Source organism: Typopeltis vanoorti, chromosome 13 (assembly GCF_054136105.1).
Source record: "Typopeltis vanoorti isolate ZY-2024b chromosome 13, IOZ_Tvanoo_1.0, whole genome shotgun sequence".
Lineage (NCBI taxonomy): Eukaryota > Metazoa > Arthropoda > Arachnida > Uropygi > Thelyphonidae > Typopeltis > Typopeltis vanoorti.
Window position 1 is genome coordinate 28,160,590 of NC_143561.1, and position 24,571 is coordinate 28,185,160.

Sequence of the window (24,571 nt, forward strand, 5' to 3'; positions counted from 1 at the left end):
AGTCTTAAGTAAAAGGCTGGTTATATTCCGCTAATTCGAGCCCTACCCAAGGCCTATGAGTATATATATATATATATATATATTTTTTTTTATTTTTTTTTTTATTATTATTATTTTTTTTTTCAGAATTCATTTTTACTCAATTGGAATATTATGAAAAAGCTTTAATGACTGATACCGAGAGAAAAAAAGATGACATGTATATTTGAAAAGATACTACTAGTTTACTAGTTTTGTTGAATAGATCAACATCTTCAGGTATCACAATCAAAGAAATATATAAAAAATTACAGAGACTTAAAATTGTAATAACAGAACAAGTACAAAAAGACAGTGGTGTGTTTGAAAACAAAATGCGAGTTTGAGTTCCAAACAAACGTATACTACGCGCTATCGTGAGTGCGCCAATACTGAACAGAGGCAACATGTGCATCAGAGAGACTGAAACTAAGGCTGTTATTGATACGAGAAGAATCTAGAGAAATTTCTCTAGATTCGACAATCTTTCTCTCGAGTTCATCATAGTACACATGGATGTAAGAAGTTTGAGTCCAGTTCACAATGTGTCGGCGGCCTTCGTCTGAGTTAAATGAAAAGAGAACGTGGCTAGAGAGAGAGCGCTGGCTCTAGTACTGTTATAGGAGATATCTCTACGGTGTTCTTCCAAACGTAGAAGGATGGATTTAGCAGTCTAGCCATAGTATGGCTTTCCAAATATATTATGTCATCTTTTTTTTTTCTCGGTATCAGTCATTAAAGCTTTTTCATGTATATATATATATATATATATATATATATATATATATATATATATATAGGCACCTCCGTTGAGTCATTAGACTCATCGTGTCTAAAAAAATTGTGCACAATAATCCAGATGGGCCTTATCAAAGCCTTATAAAGAGGAAGAATAACCTTTTTATCTTTGCATGTCAAGGTGTTCCTCAATAACCAGTAAATAAATAAAAAAATTAAAAAAATCAACAACTGTCAATAATATGTCTGTCATATTTAGCCTTGAATTATTCATTGACAAAGCACACACAACTGACTCTGGCAATCTAATCCACTTATTTACACATGCCTCTAAACTTTTTGAATCATGCACAAAGGGATCATGTGGTAGCACTCAACAGATAAAAGGCAAAAGGCTGTGCTAAGGAATTGTGTTTGAAGGAAACACTTTTCGTGTAGGAATAAAGTTGCATGACTTATTTTTTCACGGTATTAACAACACCACAAACACTTTTATTAACAAGGATGTTTTATTAACGCTAATATTTCGCTGATTTTCAAATCAGCATCATCAGAGCACAACACACATGTAAACGCGACAGTGAGTGAAACAATATAATTGCAGAAAGACAAAAGATCTAAAGTCCTATTTTTGGCGCCCTCTAACGAAAAAAAAAAAAAAAAAAAAAAACCGCAGCAGTTATCCAGGAGTTTTTCTTAGGATAACGGTCTCCCAAATTTTTGGCAAATTAATGCAACCATATTTGTTAAGGTTGGGAGAATTCTTCAAAGCCATTGCTGACTCAAAAAATAGTCTTTCAGATCTATAACGACTCCTAAATAGCACATTCGTTTTTCTCCATCTAATCCTGTGTGAAGGAGTGTCCAAAGCGTGGTCTGCCAGTCCCGACTTGCCATAGTAATAGTAGCGAATGTATCTTTCATGTTCTTCCAGGCGGATGTTCACTGATCTTCCTGTTTGCCCATAATAGGCCAAGTCACAGTCACATGGAACTTCATACACTCCTGGGTGTGCTAAAGGGTGAAGTCTATCCTTTGGTGAGCGGATCAGAGTTGCCAGCTTGACATGAGGCTTGAAGGTGGTGCGAAGGCCATGTTTCACCAATACTTTGGCTATCTTTTCCGATGTACCTCTGATGTAGGGAATAGAAATGGTCATGTTGTATTCTTGTGTATTAGGGGGGGGGGGCAAGGTAATGGGCCTATGTAGTATTTTTTCTATTTTGTAGGGATTGTAGCCGTTGGCTAAGAACGTATGGCGCAGGTACTGGAGTTCAGTGGTCAGAGCTGTATCGTTAGAACAAATGGCTCTGGCTCTGTGTGTCAGTGTTTTTAAAATGCCGTACTGTTGGACTGGATGATGATGTGATTGTTTATGTAGGTATCTTCCTGTGTGTGTAGGCTTCCTGTAAATAGAAAAAGATAGTGATCCATCTGAAAGGCGGGTGACTAATGTGTCAAGAAATGGTAAACAGTTATTTGATTCTTTTTCTACTGTGAAGTGAATTTTGGGATGTTGGCTGTTTAGGTAGGTGACAAAAGCATCCAAAGTGTCTTGTCCATGGGGCCAGATGGCAAACACATCATCTACATAGCGCAACCACACTAGTGGCTTGTATGTAGCTGTGGTAAGTACTTTGTTTTCAAAGTGTTCCATGTAAACAATCACATAAACAATCACATCATCATCCAGTCCAACAGTACGGCATTTTAAAAACACTGACACACAGAGCCAGAGCCATTTGTTCTAACGATACAGCTCTGACCACTGAACTCCAGTACCTGCGCCATACGTTCTTAGCCAACGGCTACAATCCCTACAAAATAGAAAAAATACTACATAGGCCCATTACCTTGCCCCCCCCCCAATACACAAGAATACAACATGACCATTTCTATTCCCTACATCAGAGGTACATCGGAAAAGATAGCCAAAGTATTGGTGAAACATGGCCTTCGCACCACCTTCAAGCCTTATGTCAAGCTGGCAACTCTGATCCGCTCACCAAAGGATAGACTTCACCCTTTAGCACACCCAGGAGTGTATGAAGTTCCATGTGACTGTGACTTGGCCTATTATGGGCAAACAGGAAGATCAGTGAACATCCGCCTGGAAGAACATGAAAGATACATTCGCTACTATTACTATGGCAAGTCGGGACTGGCAGACCACGCTTTGGACACTCCTTCACACAGGATTAGATGGAGAAAAACGAATGTGCTATTTAGGAGTCGTTATAGATCTGAAAGACTATTTTTTGAGTCAGCAATGGCTTTGAAGAATTCTCCCAACCTTAACAAATATGGTTGCATTAATTTGCCAAAAATTTGGGAGACCGTTATCCTAAGAAAAACTCCTGGATAACTGCTGCGTTTTTTTTTTTTTTTTTTTTTTTTCGTTAGAGGGCGCCAAAAATAGGACTTTAGATCTTTTGTCTTTCTGCAATTATATTGTTTCACTCACTGTCGCGTTTACATGTGTGTTGTGCTCTGATGATGCTGATTTGAAAATCAGCGAAATATTAGCGTTAATAAAACATCCTTGTTAATAAAAGTGTTTGTGGTGTTGTTAATACCGTGAAAAAATAAGTCATGAATAACCAGCAACGCCTAAGCTTATCAGTTAGAATAAAGTTGCACTTGGATGTCTTGTGATGTCTCAAAGACATTATCTAGATGATTTCACGTGGGAAAGATTTACTGGAAAACTTGAAGAAGGCCACGGAATTATTGATATTGCCAGAGACTTTGGAATCTCACATAGCATTGCATCCAGGCTCTGGGCAGCATTTCAAACCAATGGAATGTGTTCCAGATGTTTGGTAAGAGGTTGCCCTCGCTCTACACAGAGCATGAAGACAGATTTTTGGTTATAACAGCAAAGCATAATTGATGCATCACAGAATGTCAGCTTGCAAGTCGACTCCATTCAAGCACAGATACATGGATATCTTGACAAACTGTGGCAAGTATGTTTATATGCCTGTGGTCTGCATCCCTTTATCTGCAGCTTATCACAGAGCATGTGTATCCATAAAAATTGGACAAGACACCAACAGGCTAATGTAGTCTTTACAGATGAGAGTCATTTTAGTCTTTCTTCTAATTCTACATGACTTGATTTGGCTTGAAAGTGGTACTGCTTACCATCGCAAGTTCTTGAAAGGGGTAGATAGAGTGGTACTGGGATCATTGTGTGGGAAGTCATTATGCTTAATTGAAGCACCAAACTACAAATGTTGGAAAAAGGGACAATGACTGGTGAACAATATTGCAACAAAGTTCTTCAACATCATGTTCAATTGTTCTACGGTGCTGTGGGTGAAAAATTCAATTTTCTGGATGACAATGCCACACCACATCGTATTCGAGTAGTGGAGATATTTCTGGAGACCAAGAATATTAACTGATTTGAGTGGCTAGGACACTCCATAGATCTCAGTCTCATAGAACACATTTGGGATGCAATAGGGAGATACATTGCTGCTCAAAATTCTCCTCCAGAAAACAAACAATTCCTTATTCCTTCCTCTGAAGAAGGAGTGGGCTGGTTTGCCTCAATAACTCCTGATTCACTTGGTGCTAAGCATAGTATGACATTGTGAGTGCTGCATCGCAGTTCAGGGTGGACATATTCCATACCGAAATGTCTCTCTGCATAGTTTTCTGTAAGCACTGTACATTAATTCCTCAACTGCATCCTTAGGAAATTTGTAACTTTTGCCAAAAACATATTGCAATTTTATTTGTGCAAAATTTATAACACATTTTTTGTGTAACATAATTTATTATTATGATGGCAATAAATATATGTCCACATTTGGCTGTAGTCATGAAAATTTTTTCATGTAAAGATAAAAATGTAGTTCGGCCTTAGCTTTTGGACACCAGTGTATTATATGATGGATGATACACTCTTGCAAAATGACTATTCAACAATTCAACTAATTCATCTGCTTTAGTCATTTCCGTAAGATCTGCATTCTTCAAAATCATTCTACTGTAGTCATTCTTTCTTTTGCTTGCCACATATTGAAAGAACTCTCTTGGATTATTCTTAGCTCATTTGGCTAATCTCCCTCAGTCTCCAATTTTGTCTTTCTTACCATACCAGTCACTCTTCTAGTCTTCATGGGCTTGCTAGTCACCTCTATATTATGAATCACTTCTACATGCTTCTTTCTTTCTAACTCTTGCTTAATGCTGTAACACATCCATTTAATTCTCAGTTTATTAATTCTCTTAACTCTTGGTATGCAGTTAGCTACTTGTTCCTTCAAACATTTCTTTACCACTTTACATGCAATAATAACATGTTTTCCTTAAAGTATATCCTCCCATGGTACTGCTCCAAGTAATTTTCTAAGTTTCTTATAGTTCCCACCCTTATAATTCCAAATCAAACCGTTCTTTACCGAAAATTCCACATGCTTAGCCACCTCCCAGATCAAAACTAAATGATCACTCTCAATGACTGGTGGCAATTATCCACCTTAATTATACACAAATCCTAAAATGTAATCACAAGTTCAAACACTCTCAATCCCCTTGTGCCTTCCATTACATGCTGCCTTAGGTAATCCCCAAGAAGCTACATAAATTCCATTTCATTCTACCCATATGATCTTTTCTCCTTCCAATCTATATCTCCATAATAATTATCTGCCCTCTATTTATTGAATTTATTTGCTGATGCATATTACCCGCATCATCCTTTGTATTCTCTGGCCAACCAAATACTTGTGATATTTTTTGTAGTAAAATACTGGAAAACATATTCCTAGCATGTCCCATCTCCACAGAAGCATGCACAATGATAACTTGCTTTTGGGGGTGATATTTTAACAATCCAAAAGAGATACCTTTGTCCATCATCAGGGACATAAATCTTATATTAAGTATCTTGAACTAGAACAATCTAGCCTTACTAAATATGCCATCTCTACTAGGCACAGAGTCTTCTGGAATAAAACTAAAATCTTACATAAGAACAGATTCCTCATGGAACATCTTTACAAGAAAAATCATGAAACATTACTTTATTGTCCAAACTCAAGTAGATCCGATGGCCTATTTCTCTTCTTTATGGGAGATAGAACTATATAATTCAAGAACTATAAAACTATTAGTTTAATCTCTCATGCAAGAAAGATTTTATTAACGATCCTTCTTTTATATATATATATATATATATATATATATATATATATATATATTAAGTCCATACACTAGAAGTTGGTTGATCAACCTATAGTACATTAGTACTGTGTATGGGTGAAAATTCTAAATAGGTCTTGAAAGTTTTTCCAATTGGTTATACTATAAATTAAAGATGCCAAGAAATTATATTCTTGGTTTAATCATTTATCCAAGCATAATCAAACAAAGTTTGTGCCTGAAGTAATTTCAGCACTGAGGCAAATGACTTCACATCACTTGCCTTAGTATCCCATAATGCAAAGCACATATCCTTAAAGACATCTCTGTATTACAGACATTACTTCAGACACAAACTTTGTTTGCTTACACTTGGATAAATGATTAAACCAAGAATATAATTTCTTGGCATCTTTAATTTATAAATTCTAAATAGGACTGAGGCCAAAGCTGAGATAGAGATATTCAATGAACAAGCAGGCATTAGGAAAGGCAAGGGTTCGAGAGTTCAAAATCTTTGTTTTAGACAGATCAGTGAAAAGTATAAAGAATTTAGATTCCCTATGTTAATGTATTTCATAGACTACTCCAAATCTTATGACTGTGTTCAGCATACGAAATTGTGCAATTTAATGAAAATAATAATAATAATTATTACTATTATTATTTTTATTATTTTGTGACACCTCCAAGGAGTCCAAAGACTCATCGAGGGAGGAACCACTCTACAACTCTCCGTCTCCAACATCGACACTAACGCCATCTACTGCCCACCACCATCACTTTCTTTTTATGTCTGTAAATTGTTTGTGTGTCCTAGAGGCTGAATTTGTGTGTGATAAAAAACATGAGTTTCTTGGAGAAAAAACACTGTTACCTCCATATGAGATTGGCTAACTCACCTTCAATTGACAAAAGCCATATAAAAATTCCTTCCTTCATGATGAAAATCAAACTTAGGCCATTTCCGGTCAAAGAATGCAACGTATTCATTCTCCCAACTGTGCTTTGGAGGTGCTGCATGGGTTTTCCTCAACACGTTATAAGGTTGATAGCTGATTTGCAAAGTGAACAAGAAGCCACAGTAAAAACAGGTGATGGAATAACTGATTGGCTTCAGGTCAGCAAGGGAGTTGTTAGGCAGGGATGCCAACTTTCTGCTGTTTAGTATCTATGTTGAGGATATTGTGTGTGTGTGTAGCATTGGATAAGCTTAACATAGGAATTAGAAAAGGTGGCACATTGATCAATAATTTTAGGTATGTACTCCTTTGCAATGACAAGGAAGAACTAAGATGAATCCTTGATAACGTTAATGAGATCAGTAACAAGATTCAGCTCAATCGTAGCAGGACAAAAATTATGACTCTCAAAGGAAATGCAGACAGGGAAGCTCCTGGGAAACAAGTGTACCTTAATGAAGAGAGAACTGAAGAAGTCAGCAAGCATGTTCAAGTACCTGGGATCTATTATTAACATGAAAAATTGCTGTTCAGAAGATACAGAAGTTAGGAATAACTAAAATAACAGTCAAGAGACTTGTCTAAATTTGGAAGGATGGATCTATCTCCAGAGGAACACAGCTGAGGATTCAGGATGTTGCTGTTTTTCCAACAGCGATTTATGGATGTCAGACTTGGAACCTAAAGAAGTCTGATAGGAAAAATGACAGCTGCTTTTTAGGGTTGATCATATACTGAAAGGTGGACAAATGACTGGATGCTAGAAAGGATTAATAGATGAGAATCAATTTGAATTCAGAAGAAAGCTGAAATACTTTGGCACATTGGAAGGATGGAGGAGAACTTCTCAAGACAGTTATAGAATGTAAAGTTATTGGAAAAAAGAGGAAGAGGTAGACCCTCAACGAGATGAATGTATGATGTGTCTGGAGTGGTTGATCTTCAGAGAGTCAAAGCCTCCAGAGATGCATAACAACAGGACCACCTAGCAAGGACTGGTATGGTACATCACTGAGAAATGGAGTGACCATACAGCATCTGATGATGCCCAATGAATAGACAGATGGATGAGAGATAGTACTTTTTCAATTTGCTAATCTTTCCTAATTTGTTTATTTAATTATTTAATTATATATATAGAATTGGTTCGAGGATACGTCATGGTTGGTCGGTGAATTTAGCAAGTGTGTAAAATCGATAATTTTTGTCTGTTTTATTGTGTTTCTCATCAGAAAATTAGTGTTTTAAAGTATATTAGTGTAGATTTTAGGGTCTTTAGTATTTTATAACATATTTTTATTAAGATACTTCAACAACAAGTTTAAAATGGCGCCAAAAGAGCACTGCAGGCGAGAACAAGAAAGCTAGCCCTGCTAACGAGGTTATTGGAGTTGTGGCAAAGGTTCATGAAAATGAATTAACCTCCAAAATAGCAAAATTAAAGCAGATTATCAGAGAAACAATGTGAGAATTACAAAAAAGTCGACAGGTATTTAAATGAGCACAGGGAGAAAATGAAAATTAAGCAGAAAAATAAGAAACAACAAAGCATGGAAACAGACATGTAAGGAAGTAACGGAAATCAAGTAAGTGATGTTGTTAGTAAAAAGAAAGAAGTTATTTGGTATGGTGACTCTATAATAAAACATGCTATTGATTATTATTATTTCGGGCAACTCCAAGGAGTCGACAGACTTATCAAGGGAAGCCCTAACATCATGTCAAGAACAACTATTCGACATTCACACAGTATCTATCATACCTTGCCTTGAACTCATTCACAGTCATAGCACCCACAACAGACTCTGGCAGCTTATTCCACTCATTCACCACTCTCCAAGTAAAAAACCTAGCTCTAACACTCTTGCTAACCACATTCTTGCCCAGCTTCCATGTATGGCTCCTAGTCCTCCCACCACCAGTCCTATTCTCAAAAATATCTTCTGAATTAATCTTATAGAAACCCTTCAGTAATCTGAATGTCTCAATCATATCACCTCTTTTCAGCCTATCAACCAATTTCTGCAACCCACAAATCTTCAACCTGTTCTCATAAGGTTCATTTCATAGAGTTGCTATCATCTTGGTCACTTCTCTCTGGATCCTCTCCATTAAGAAGAAACCATGGCACCCATATCTGGGCACAGTAGTCTAGATGGGGTCTTATCAAGGCTCGATACAGAGGAACAATAACCTGTTTGTCTCTGCTTGTTAAAGTATTTTTCAGCAACCAAGTGATTTGATGAGCTGATTTGGTCACTTTTGTGATGTGCCCTCTAAACTTCAACTCCCTATCCACCAACACTCCCAAATCCCTGGCCTCATCGATCTCCTGGAGTACGGTTCCACCAATGTGATATACTGCTGCTAATCTTTTCACCCCAAAATGCATAATCATACACTTTGCCACATTAAATTGACATCCATTTTTCTTAGCCCAGTCCTCCAAACTATCCAAATCATCTTGCAAAATTTTGACATCCTGTGCACTCACAATTGCTGTACCCAACTTTGCATCATCAGCGAACAATGAACACTTCCTCTCAGATCCTTTCCTATATTGTTAATGAACAAATTGAACAGCAGTGGTCCAAGAACAGAACCCTGTGGCAAACCACTAGTCACAGGCCGTCTTTTGCAAAAAGAGTAATCATAATGGGAGACTTTAATTATCCAAATATTGATTAGGTAGCAGTAGAATCTCATGAGAAGAACAAAAATGCATTTATTGAGCTGATGCAAGACAACTTCCTCAAGCAGCATGTGGCAGAAGGAACTTGAGGTCAAAGAGTGTTAGATTTGTAATAGGGTGTTTCAGTTAAAGATGTAACTCTTCTGCCTCCAGCTGGTGATGGTGATCATGTGGTACTCACTTGGGAAGTGACTAAGTTTATGAATGTTCCATTCAGTAAAAGTTGCATGCTGAACTACAAAGCAAGAAATTATGACGAACTGAGAAGTATAGTGAGTTCAGAAGAATGAGATCGGTTGATGGATGGGAGAATATTGACAGTGCATGGTAAGCATTTAAACAATACTTAAATAATGTGATATCAGAGTGTTTCCCTGAGAGTTCAAAGAATAAATAGGGTAGGAGTCAAATGGATGTGTAATCTTATTAAGCAAGAAATTCGTAAGAAAAGGATGATGTCAAAGGAATACCGTGTGCATAAGGATGATGTGCATTATGAAAATTATAAACAGCAGGCTAGAATAGCCACAACTGTTGTACGGAAAGCAAAATCTGAGTACAAAAAGAAACTAGCTCTGCGTACCAAAGACAACCCACAAGAATTCTATCGATATGCTGCAAGTAAAAGAAAGAATGAATATGAAGAATAACTCTTCTAAATGCAGATGCGATGAGGGATACAGATGCAGAAGAAGTTGTTCAACTAATGAGTGCCCATTTTGTTAAAAGCTGTCAACCTGGTGTGTGCTCAGGTGTATGAGGATGAGATGTTAGAGCTGTTGTACAAACTGAATAAGAATTCAGCAATAGGGATTGATGGGATCTTCAGCATGTGTACTAAAAGAGTGTTTAGCTGAACTGGCTGAACCAGGCTATTTAACGAGTCTCAGAACAGGGAAGATTCCGCTGGAATGGAAAGAATGTATGGTAATTCCATTGCACAAGGGTGGTGCTAAGACCGATGTATCCAACTATAGACCAATCAGTATCTCAAGAGTGGTGGTGAAGATTTTGGAAAAATCTGTTAGGGCTCACATTCAGAAATGGGTTGACAGTGAATCTCTACTTTGCAACGAGCAACATGGATTTACTAAGGGAAGGTCATGTTTTAACAACTTGCTCACATTCTACAATGTTACCACTGAACTAGACAAGGGGAATGGATACACCATGATACTTTTGGATTTTGCTAAGACTTTTGACAGAATACAGAATAGTAGACTGTTGCATAAATTGGAGAATATGGGTTTGGATTATAGAATATTAGCATGGATATAATGGCTGACTGACAGATTATCAAAAAGTGGTATACGGGGGATGTGAGTCTGCAAGATTTAAGGTAACCAGTGGTGTACCACAAGGATCAGTGCTTGGTTCACTGTTATTCAATCTATACATTAATGATATTGGGAAGGATTTGACAGGTGACATACAGCTATTTGCTGATGATACAAAGATAGGTAAGGTAATCAGGAATGCTTCTGATATGCAGTACTTGCAGAGTGATTTGAATAGGCTGGAATTGTGGGCATGGGAAAATGGATGTCAGTAAATGTAAAGTCATTCACTTCAGCGTGATTAGATATTCCAATGCAGTATTATATTGGTGGAATTATGCTTAATGAAACTGATGAGGCTAGGGATCTTGGAGTGTTAGTACGAGGTGTGGCTATTAAATAACGAGACTGGTTGCAAAGATGTGGTTTAGTATTACAATTGTACAACTTAATTGTTATCCCCTTAAACATACTCCCCTCCTCTATCTATACACTGTTGCATACGAATTTTCCATTGCTGGAAGCAGTGCTGCAAGTCATCAGGTGTTAATCTGCTTCAGTAGCACTACCATTTTCTCCTTTACCTCATCCACTTATTGAAAATGGGTGCCCTTCAATGCAGATTTCAACTTTGTAAAAATTTAAAAGTTGCATGGAGCTAAGTCTGGTGAGTAAGGTGGATTGTCCAGTACTGGGATCTTCTTATCAGCCAGATACTGCTCTCAGTCAAAACGGAAGGCAATGCTGATCATTTTTTTTAATATCGATGGTGTGGTAATGGTTGAATGGGTACCATTGGGTCAGACAGTTAACCAATATTATTATTTTGAGGTTCTGGACAAGCTGAGAGAAAGAGTGAGGAAGAAGAGACCCCGATCTGTGGAAGAACAACGCTTGGATTCTTCATCAGGACAATGCTCCACCCACAGTGCACTGTCTGTAAAGCAGTATCTGGCTGATAAGAAGATCCCAGTGTTGGACCATCCACCTTACTCACAGGACTGAGCTCCATGTGACTTTTACCTTTTTCCAAAGTTGAAATCTGTATTGAAGGGCATCCATTTTCAGTCAGTGGACGGTAAAGGAGAAAACAGCAGCACTACTGAAGCAGATAACACCTGATGACTTGCAGCATTGCTTCCAACAATGGAAATTTGTATGCAATGGTGTATAGATAGAAGAGGGGGGGGGGTATGTTGAAGGGGATAACAATTAAGTTGTACAATTGTAATAATAAATCACACTTTTTGCAACAAGTCTCATTATTTAATAACCACACTTCGTATATAGGAAGTTGAAGTTCAAGGGCCATGTAGCAAAGATTGCAAACACAATTCAAAAGATAATTGCAATTCTGAAACAAATGTTGACAAGTAAAGATAAGGATGTCATTTTGCCTCTTTACAAGGCTTTGATGAGACCTCACTTGGATTATGTGTGCAGTTATGGTCTCCTGATTTCTGTTGTGATTCTGGTATATTGGAGAGAGAGTGCAAAAGAGAGTGTTAAAAATGATATCAGGATTATGGAATACTGATTATGAAGACAGATTGAGAATTTGTAGACTGCAGACACTAGGAAACAGGAGAAAGACAGTTGATATGATTGAGACTTACAAATTCCTGAAAGAGTCATACAGTATTTCAATTGATGGAATTTTTCATTTTCAATTTATGGAGAGTGGGGAAAGGACAAGAGGCCATACTTGGAAGCTGAGAATGAATGCCAATAAGAAGGGGTGAAGGCTAGATTTTTCTCTCATAGGATGGTGCATGATTGGAATGGATTTCCATTGGATGTTGTGAGTGTTAAGTGCAAGCAGTGTGAATGAATTCAAGAATAAGTATGATAGCTGGTGCATGCAGTATGCATGCACCAGCTATCATGCTGGTGGTGGTGGTGGTGGTGCATGCAGTATGTGGCCATCCTCAATGAGTCCCTGACTCCCTGGAGGTCTCTCTTAATAATAATAAATAGATATATATTTAATTAGGAATTATTGACTGTTTTGTTCCTTACAAAAATGACTGTTGCACTATTTAGAATTTTTCTGTTAATTGTGCCAGCTTGGCTGGCTGAGTGGTTAGCATATCTGCTCTCCAGTCAAAAGGCTGTGGGCTCAAATCCTGCCATGGGCATGAATGTTTGTGATTGTCTGTGAAAATACTAGTGGCAGTGGTGGACAGTAGATGGCATTGGTGTAGATGATGTGGTTTGCTGTAGTTGGTGGATTGAGTGGTGGAAACGGAGAGTTGGAGAGTATGTCATTCCCTTTGATGAGTCGTTGAACTCCCTGGAGGTGTCAAGTAATAATAATAATAATTTCTGTGCCGAAGATACCTTTGACAAATAGGCAAATATTTTATAAATTCTATTTTATAATTTATATATTATACATGTAATTTATATTATAATTTATAATTTTATAATATTTTATAGATTAAATTATTTAATGTGAGTCATGTTTCTTTTATTTCTAGCATTATGGCTACTAATATTATTTCAATGTCAACAGGAACTTTTTTTTTTTGGATGCAGAGATAATCTTTTTATAAAATTTTATTTATTAACAAAGATTAAAATACTGATCAAACCAAATTGTTAGATAACCAGAAAGATTGTATTTTATTGGCTGGTTGAAAATGTTGTGAAATAAAATAAAATAAAAATATATTAAAACATACATACCTATAGTATGATTTCGAAACCTAAAAAGAAATAAATACATTGAATATATAATTATACTCAAATTAATTTTCAAACACTGGTATGAACATAATTTGAGTACTTATTTAGTCTTACCATCCTCTAAGAGTGGAGGCTTTGGAAGGAAGTGAGACAAATGATTTTGAGAGCATATGGTGTGAGGTAGAGGTAGGCAAGACAGGATATTTAGTGGGGTGTTGCTACAGACCCAGGAGCACAGAGGATGTGGACCAGGAGATATTTAGACAGCTAAGTTTGGCAAGTGCAAGAAGAATGATTGTTACGGGAGATTTTAACTACAGTAGTATAAATTGGAGAGAGGAAGATGCATGTAGCAATAGGGGAATGGAATTTCTAGAATTCTAGAGGGGCAAATGTCTTAGGCAACACGTAACAGAGGGAACAAGAGGTTCAAGAGTTTTGGATTTGGTTACAGCATCAGAAGAGTTGATAATGACTGAGATGACTTATCTCTCACCACTTGGAGAGAGTGACCATATGGTTTTGAGTTGGAAAATGAATAGACAAGCTGGAGTATCAAAGAGATGGAAACGTATGTGGAATTATATGGCTGGTGATTTTAATAGTCTAAGACGTCAACTTGGTGAAGTTTCATGGGGAGAGGAATTGGAAGGCCAGGATATCATTAGTGTGTGGGAAATTGTGAAATAATATTTGTTAGCAGCAATGGTAAGTTGTATACATAAGTAAAGAAGAGGACACAATTTGGAGTAAAGTGGATGACAAACAATATTAAACAGGAATTGCAAGCGAAAAAGAGGCTATGGAAGAGATATAGGGAGACAGGTAAAAAGAGGATGCATGAAGAATACAAGACACAGACCAGAAGAGAGACTATGGTAAAGAAGGCAAAACTGGAATATGAGAGGAGATTGGCCCTAAGATTCAAAGAAAATCCTATGGAATTTTTTAGCTATGTGGCCAGCAGGAGGAGAAATGACTGTGAAAGAATGATATTGTGGGATAAAAATGGGAATAGAGTGACTGATGCAGAGGACATAGTGGAATTGTTCAATGAACACTTTATTGGGGTATTTCATCCTAGAGGAGTCAGTTTTAATGCTAGAGGGATAGGGCTGGTTCGAGGTTTAGAAGTACAGGAGGAGAGTGTGTTTCAGATACTGAGTACTCTGGATGTCAGTAAAGCTTTGGGACTGGATGGTATTTCACCACGAGCTTTGAGAGAATGTGCCAGGGAACTGACAGTGCCTTTAACCTGGCTTTTCAATGAAAGTCTGGAAAGCTTCGGCAAAGGTGCCCAGGGAATGGAAGGAAGGTAAGATAGTGCCATTGCATAAGGTGGTAACAGACTGGAAGTGTCTAATTATAGGCCAGTCTGTGTGTCATCAGTAGTTGTTAAGATCTTGGAGAAAATAGTGAGGGACCGAATACAGCATTGGGCAGATGAGGGTAATGTTATCTGTGAGAGTCAACGTGGATTTGTGAAAGGGCGCTCTTGTTTTAGCAATATGCTAGCCTTTTATAATAAAGTTACAAGAACATTAGATGAGGGAAAGGCATATACTGCAATTTTCTTAGACTTAGCAAAGGCATTTGACAGGATGCCACATGATAAGCTGATATTTAAGTTGCAGCACATGGGTCTGGATGTCAGATTGGTCAACTGGATTCAGGATTGGTTGTCTGATAGGTATCAGAGAGCTGTGTATGGTGGAGCAGTTTCAAGGAGGCAGAGGGTTACAAGTGGGTTCCCCCAGGGCTCTGTACTAGGACCTATATTGTTTAGCTTATATATCAATGACATTGCCAGTGGATTGCAAGGGGATATTCAGTTGTTTGCGGATGATGTGAAGCTGGGAAGAACTATTAGTAATAGTGCAGATGTGGTAGCCCTGCAAGAGGATTTAAATAAGCTAGATAGATGGGAAATGAATGGGGGTGTCAGTTTAATGCAGCAAAATGTAAGGTCTTGAGGTTTGGGAAACATCAATGGGATGCTGCATACCCTATGGGAGGAGTTATACTGGAGGAAGTAGGGGAGACAAGAGATCTGGGGTTGATAATTGATAGAAACCTGAAGTTTAGGGGACATATTGCAAAGGTGGTGAAGGTAACACAGAGGATTGCTGCAATTATGAGAAGGACACTGACCTGCAGAGATAAGAGGGTTATCATTCCATTGTATATAAGTTTCTGATCAGACCACACTTGGACTATTGTTCTCAGATTTGGTCCCCAAGATTTGAAGGGGATAAATTAACTGTGGAAAGGATACAAAGACGGATGACAAAGATGGTTTCAGGACTGTACAAGGATAGTTACGAGGATCAGCTGAGGGAATGTGAACTGCAGGTTTGTTGGATAGAAGAAGGAGAGGTGATATGATTGAGACTTTTAAACTGTTGAGAGGTGGTTACAGGGTTGACACTGGGGAGTTATTTTGCTTGGTTGAACAGCAGGAGGGAGTGATGACAAGAGGCCATCCCTGGAAGTTACGAAAGGAAATTGTGAGCAAGAGGGTGAGGAGTGGTTTCTTTGTGTGGAGGCTGGTTGAACCGTGGAATGCATTGCCTGATGGAGTGGTGAGAGCGAGAACGGTCAACGCGTGTAAGGAGTGGTATGATAGATTTTGTGTTTCTTAGGGGGAGGACCTCTCCTCGATAAGTCTTTACAGACTTTATGTTCTTAGGAAGGACCTCCCACTATGAGTCTTTTGACTCCATGGAGGCCTGAATAATAATAACAACATAATATCTAGCCATTCATCTGGTCATCTCTACCAAATAATAATACGTGAAGGTTAGTTAGCGGTTCTTAGCCTGTAATCAACTGATCATTTAGTAAAAAAGATTATACTGTAGTACAAGCCTAGAAATGAGTGGTCAGTGTGTGTGTGTGAGTGTGTGAATGAATTACTATAACTGTTCCAGAATGTATTAATTAAAGTTACCAATAATCATGGAAAAGGTTGCCAGAGGAGATCATGACTGCTTAGTGAGTGAAATGACTTTAAGGAGAAATATGCTATCCATTGTGCCAATAATAGTTTAGTGTAAGTCTCCTAGAATGAGTCAGTGGGCTCCATAGAGATGCCATGCAATCATAATAATTTTTATAAGAATTTCATTCTCATGAAAGGCTGTAACCTATTGTGCATTAGTAAAGCTACTGGAAAATTGACTGTAAACCTATTATATTACTATGATTACATCACATTTCCAAGGAATCCAAGGATTCATCATAGGAGTGCACTCTACTCTACCACACACACACACACACACACACACACAACTCATTGTCTTTCCTACTTAATCCTCCAACTATACATAACCATCAACACACACAGTGTCATGTGGTGCTCACATTGTGCACAGGATTTACAACCTACCAAGATTTCTGAATTTCATCAACAGCCAACATCCAAGAAACAGTTCACTATTAAAAGGGGGGAGACAAACAGTATTCTGTTATTACTCTGAGGTGGGAACTTGATCACATGAAAATCTGATGTTCTTTTTTCTTTCTCTAACAAATTAGAAACTAATGTAGAGCATATCCAAGGATCAATGTCCTAAAAATTGATCTGCTTACTATTTTTGCCATTTTAAATGAAGAACAATCTCTTCAGCACTTCAATGCTACTGAAACACACACTTGTCTTCTTTCTTACAAGAAAGATCACACACACACACACACCTAAAGAGTGGTAGGAGCATGAAATGCATTGTCTGGAAGGGTGGTGAATGTGCAGGCTGTAGATGAGTTTAAGGGGTGGTATGATAGACTTTGTAGTAGTAAGATTTATATGTTGGTTAGACATAACTGGTAATTAATTTACGGAATTGACAACGCATATAAAGTAAATTAATTAAAGATAACTTTAATGAATCACTTCTATATTTCGGCAATGTCACATTGCCATCTTCGGGAACATAAAGATATGGTATGTGCACTAAGGAACTAACAAAGCAAATGAGGAAGAAAATAAGAACTAATTTTGTTCCTAAAGTCCTAATGGTGCCCTCTTGCGGGCTAATTTGGTAGTCTTGGCAGTTGGGCTGAAGTTCTCAAAATGAAAGTCTCCCAAATTTGGGGCAGTTTCATGCACCCAAATTTGTTGAGGTTAGGAACGTTTTTTAGAGCTGCTGAAGATTCTTTGAATAGTCTTTCGTATTTAAACTTGCTGCGATGGATTATTTTTGTCTTCTTCCAACGAATTTAATGGTGGGTATCTAAGGCATGGTCTGCCAGCCTAGAGCGGCTGTACTGGTGAAACCGGATGTAGTCTTGGTATTCTGAAATCCTGATATTTGTTGTTCTGCCTGTTTGGCCAAAGTAGGACAATTTGCAGCTGCAAGGGACCTGGTATACACCAGGTAGGTCTAGGGGAAGTGGTTGGTCTTTGGTAGAGCGGATAAGCGATGCCAACTTTTTATATGGTCTGTAACAGGAAGTAAGGTCATATTTTTTGAGGATATTGTTTATTTTCTCAGAGGTACCCTGGATGTAGGGGATGGTGATAGACTTGGTGTAATCTTTATTGTGGAGGGGGGAAAGGGGGTTGTGGTTTACTGGTTTTAGTATTTTTTGGATTTTTTTGGGGTTATAGCCATTGGCTAAGAAAGTGTTGAGGATGTGGTTTAGTTCTTTATGGAGACATTTGAAGAGAAAGCCTTAAACTCCGCCCCACAAAAACCCACTATTTGGCTTCGTTATGTGGATGATGTGTTTGCTATTTGGCCACATGGCTCAGATACACTCCACTCCTTCCTAACACACTTAAACAACCAACATCCCAGAGTCCAGTTCACCTTAGAAAAAGAGGAAAACAACACCCTCCCCTTCCTAGACACTTTAATCACCTGCCAGCTTGATGGATCTTTAGTTTTCTCTATTTACAGAAAACCCACCCACACTGGCAGATACATTCACCAGCAATCCAACCCCCCCCCCCCCCCCCCCACAACAATATGGGGTGATAAAAACACTATATAACAGGGCAAAATTAATCTGCTTAGATGACAAGGCCCTGACTATGGAACTAAACCACATCCTCAACACTTTCTTAGCCAATGGCTACAACCCCAAAAAAATCCAAAAAATACTAAAACCAGTAAACCACAACCCCCCTCCCCCCCTCCACAATAAAGACTACACCAAGTCTATCACTATCCCCTACATCCAGGGCACCTCTGAAAAAATAACTAATATCCTCAAAAAATATGACCTTACTTCCTGTTACAGACCATATAAAAAGTTGGCATCGCTTATCCACTCTACCAAAGACCAACCACTTCCCCTAGACCTACCTGGTGTATACCAGGTCCCTTGCAGCTGCAAATTGTCCTACTTTGGCCAAACAGGCAGAACAACAAATATCAGGATTTCAGAATACCAAGACTACATCCGGTTTCACCAGTACAGCCGCTCTGGGCTGGCAGACCATGCCTTAGATACCCACCATAAAATTCGTTGGAAGAAGACAAAAATAATCCATCGCAGCAAGTTTAAATACGAAAGACTATTCAAAGAATCTTCAGCAGCTCTAAAAAACGTTCCTAACCTCAACAAATTTGGGTGCATGAAACTGCCCCAAATTTGGGAGACTTTCATTTTGAGAACTTCAGCCCAACTGCCAAGACTACCAAATTAGCCCGCAAGAGGGCACCATTAGGATTTTAGGAACAAAATTAGTTCCTATTTTCTTCCTCATTTGCTTTGTTAGTTCCTTAGTGCACATACCATATCTTTATGTTCCCGAAGATGGCAATGTGACATTGCCGAAATATAGAAGTGATTCATTAAAGTTATCTTTAATTAATTTACTTTATATGCGTTGTCAATTCCGTAAATTAATTACCAGATAGACTTTGTGTTGACCTCTGATGATGAGTCTGGTGACTCCATGGAGGTCAGGAAATAGTAATAATAATAATAATAATAATAATAATCTTTATGTTTATTCACCTGAAGAAGTTACCTTGTGTTGAAACTAGTTGGTATTCTTTGTATATTTTTTATTTGTTAACAACCAATAAAAACCTCCCACATAAAAGCCTAACATGATATCTTTTGTTCCATGAAGGTCTTTGGTTAATAATAATAATTTAAAATCCCAATTGTTTTCATAACTACTAGGGGTTATAAAGTTTGCTTTATCAACCAGCTAAAGATTGTGAATATTTTACTGCCTAAAAAACACAAGCATATTTATTATGGTGATTGCCTGTTTTTTAGCATTATTAGTACAGTAAAACCCCAAAGCTACGTGGTAGGTGGGACCAACAAAAAGCACTTAAGTCGAATTCACATAACTCGGGTATAATTTTGCATGTAATTTTTATATACAAACATTCAAATTAATTGGGACCAAAGGTTTACAAAAACAACTATATTTTTTAAGAAATATAATCATAATTGTAGTTTTTCATACATAAAAAAAAGAAAGTTATTTCGATGTCGATGGTTTCATAAAATTTAATAGATTCGTCTGACGGCATAATGTCTTTTTCTTGTCACACAAAATTTCTTCATAGCAAAGCCAATGATTTTTTTTATTCCTTGCCTTGTGGCTACAATTCGTTCCTCGTTAGAATCGATGTCCTCCAAAATCTGTAAACCTTTCTTGATTAAGCTGAGACATTCTGTTAATTTTTCAATCGTCATATGCTTTTCTGGTAGAACTGGATCTGAGGTTTCGGTCTCTTCAGTAGAGCTTTGCTCACGCATCTCTATGAGCTCGTCAATTGTAAGATCCTTGTTATGTGAGTCTAACAGCTCGCTGGCATCTTCACTGTTGACTTCTAAATCCAATTGCTCAGCAAGGTTGACAACTTTTTCTATTGCCTCTGCAACTTGATCCGTTTCTGGCAACATTTCCATTTTGCATTTAAAAAAGGATGGACAAAGTTTTTTTCAGACACCCTTCAAGGTTTTTTGGGAAATTTCACCCCAAGAATCTCTGATAATCCTGACAGCATCTAAAACATTAAACTGTTTCCAAAACTCTTTAACAGACAGTTGCTCATTTTGCCTCATAGCTTCATTCAGACTTGCAAACAAACGGCGTGTGTAGTACACTTTGAATGTTTTGATAACTCCTTGGTCCATCGGTTGAAGTAAGCTGGTTGTATTTGGAGGCAAGAAAACTACTTTTACACATGGATCAAAATCAATTAAAGTTGCAGGAGGGTGACCAGGTGCATTATCAATAATGAGCATAACTTTAAAAGGAATTTTTTTAAACTGGCAATAACGTTCAACTTCAGGTATGAAGTGGTGACTAAACCAGTCTTCAAAAATAGAAGCTGTCACCCAAGCTTTAGAATTTGACTTCCAAATCACTGGCAAGCCAGCTTTAGATTTTTTTTTAGAGCTCTTGGATTTTTGGAGCGATAAATTAAGAGAGGTTTTAACTTGCAATCACCAGCTGCATTTCCACCAAGCATTACTGTCAACCGGTCTTTGGAAGCCTTAAAACTAGGAAACTTTTTTCTTCACATGCGATGAAAGTTCTCTTAGGCATCTTTTTCCAGAACAAGCCAGTCTTGTCTACATTAAATATGGTTTGACTGCTATAGCTACCTTCCTCGATGATAGCCTTAAGTGTCTCAGGAAAAGAAGACGTATCCTCTTTATCAGCGCTTGCCGCTTTTCCACTCTCCGCGATGCTGTGCCAGTTACAGCGATTTTTAAATCGGTTCAACCGATTTAAAACCATTTAAAACCAATTTCAAACTGATTTAAAACCATAACTGGCCACGAAATTTTCTTCTTTGGCTGCTTCTCCAGCTTCTACTTTTAGCCTCTCAAAAATCAGCTTGGCTTGGCTGCATATTGTCGTTTGATCAACTGGACAATTTTTTACTCTCACTTGATTATCACACCACAATTTAAGTATTGCTTCCATCTCACCGATAATCCCATGACGTTTACAATTATGCTTGAATTCAATGATTGGGCATTTTTCACAGCAGCGAGAATTCCTTCTTTATCTTTTATGATTGTTCTTACTGTGGATTCCTGTAGATCGAACTTCTTTGCTAGCTCACAAATTTTCATTCCGCCTTCAAAATCCTTAATAATGTTGAGTTTTGTTTCCAAAGTTTTTTTTTCTTTTCTTGCTAGCTGCAGAAAAATCAGACTTGCTTCTTTTGGACGACATTATTATTTTTTATGTGATAAAATTTTTATCAAGAACATAACATTAAACAATCGCATGGTTTGTAAACTATAAAAATAGTGTATAAATGGAGACCGCGCGAAACACGGCAGTGCTTGTTCACAGCATGTGCAACACTGGCGAATGTGGCTGGCGCTGGAAAGATACAACTAGTGGTGAGGGTGAAGCAGGACGGGAATACGTGCATATAAGAAACTGCGTAACTCCAGATTCACGTAAGTCGGGGTATTACTGTATTTTGTTATATATGTGGGCTATTCACATTATTTAGTTAGAATGACCTGATGTATAGAATTAATCAGTGAAGGACCAATTTTTAACTCAGTTTATGACATTTAGATAATTTTTTTTTTTAAATCAAATGTAGTAAACTTGGAAATGCAATAAATATTGGCATTCCATTCATTGACTAGACTGAAGAGGTTAAAGGCAATTTATCCTTATATAAAAAAAATTACTTCATTATTTTAGGTATTTTTTTTTTATTTATCAAAATATATATAGTAAAGCTGGTATCATCTAGTTCTCAGAATTTTAGTATGTCAGAAAAGACTTAGATATTATTATTATAATTCAGGCCTCCAAGGACTCATTGTGGGAGGCCAATCCCAGTAAACACAAAGTCTATCGTGCCACTCTTTGACCATTCATGCTCTCACACTCTATCAGGCAATGCATTCCACAGTTCAGTCACCCTCCATGTGAAGAAACTACTCCTCACTCTCTTGCTCACAACTCCCTTTCATAACTTTCAGGGATGACCCATTGTCCTTGCTCCTTCCCTCTGTTCCACCAAACAAAAGAACTCCCAGTGTCCACCCTGTAACTATCTCTCAATAGTTTAAAAGTCTCAATTGTAACACCTCTCCTTCTTCAATCCATCAAACTGTACAGTCCACATTCTCTCAGCCTATCTTCATAACTAACATTGTCAAGTCCTGATACCATCTTTTTTATCTGCCTCTGCACTCTTTTTATGGTTAATTTATCACTTCAAATCCTTGGGACGAAATTTGAGAACAACAGTCCAAGTGTGGTCTGATCAAGGCTTTATACAGTGGAATGATGACTCTTTTATCCCGGCAGGTCAGCATCCTTCTCAGTATTGCAGCAATCCTCTAGATCAGTGTTTCTCAAACTTCAGATATCAGAATGCTCCTTAAATTTTCATTATGACCAAGTAACCCCTTATCAAATAATAAATAAATACACAAATAAAGTATATTTCATTGTAAATGTCTATTTTATTTGAATTTATATGTTCATGTAAACAAAAAATATGATTTATCTTTAATAGAACAAAATTTGGAATAGGTTCCTCTTCATTGGTTGGTTCTCTAGAGATGTCAGACGACACACCCCCTTATCAATTTCATTTGATCCATATGCAATATCAACGTTTTCTTGTTGCTTACAGCTACTTGTATTTGCTATATTGCTCTCTGTTGTGGATTTTATAAATCCAATCTTTAACCAATGATCCATACTTAAGAATTTGAAAGCTAAAAAAAATTAACGTATTTACTTGAATATAACTCACGCTTTTTTCCCAAAATCAAAGATAAAAAATCGTTGTGCCGATATATGCGGGGATTTTCGGAAACTAAAGTTTTCAGAAAAAAACTGAAAATGGTATGACTTACCAAGAAGCTCGCTCCTACTCGCTAGCACTACTTTTTGCACCGAGAACAGTTTCCTTGTGTGTGTCATCAAAGTCATCTATCAAAATAGCTTCATCTTCTTTCCCATTATTTCAAGCAAAAATTACCAGTAATTTACAAGACTTGAGATACATAGGGCAGCTATGAAGAAGTGCACATGATTGGTGCAGTATTAACAAAAGATTGTGTGAACCAAAGACAAATTAGCATTTCAACAGTTGAGTTGAAATGCTAATTCTCTTCATCCGAATTCCATAATATCTGAAACATGTTTACTATATATTTCTTAGTTTTAACACGTTCATGACGGGGGTGGTGTCAAGCAAAACTATATGTTGCACTGGCAATATATAGTTTTGCTTGAGTCTATACAGAGTTTCTGTTGAAGGGGGAGATGTAATTCATTAGTTAGTGCTGTTTTCATCCCGGTTGTCTCTAATTGCACTATTTGTTGAGAAATATAATGATTCCATGAGTTAATGATGCACAGCCAAAAATTGCCACGTACCCTGTGAAGACCTTTTGCATATCCCTGTGGGTACACGTACCATACTTTGAGAAACGCTGCTCTAAATCAAGGCTTCTTAAACTTTTTTTCCACCCACAACCCCTTTTTATGCGGCCCCCCCTGTACATAGGTATATAAAATAGGTATACAAATCAAACATTTACTGATAATAAATCATAAAGAAATTTATTTTAAAACAATTCTTTGGTATACATATAATTTTACCATATATTACAGATGAAAGTAAATTTGCATACTAATGAAATAGATGTGCTTGTTTATTTTTACATAAAGAATTAAATTTTGGCTGAATATTTGATACTGCAGAACGAAGAGCATCTTCAACATTTTTCAGAATTGACTGATATTTTGAATTTTATAATTGTCAATGCTGAGAACGCTGCTTCGTATAAATACATAGTATAAAAATGGCATAAGTATGTTTAGGGCCATTTCAGAAATTGTTTTAATGCCAAGCCAAAATTCATTTGACAATTTTTTAGGAAACTCAAGTTTTAGGAAAACTTGTTTCATTTAGGAAACTCAAGCGACCTGTGTCGCTTGATAACTCGGCAAATTCTTCTTCAACCTTTAATGGCTGATGACTGACGTTTTTGATTTCAGTTGAGTATGGTTTATGAACCCAACTTAGTTTTTTAGAATAAAATTTGAAGGGAAGTATTTTGGA

At 37.3% G+C, this 24,571-nt stretch overlaps 1 protein-coding gene across 1 annotated transcript in view; it reads right to left on the reverse strand.

Annotated features, from left to right (window-relative positions):
* LOC150100012 (protein white-like) overlaps nt 1-24,571 on the reverse strand; it is a 246,751-nt gene that overhangs the window by 203,775 nt on the left and 18,405 nt on the right. The window contains exon 2 of the mRNA XM_090403080.1: nt 13,533-13,552. Within this exon, the coding sequence (XP_090259206.1) occupies nt 13,533-13,552 (20 nt within the window). The remainder of the gene's footprint in view (nt 1-13,532; nt 13,553-24,571) is intronic.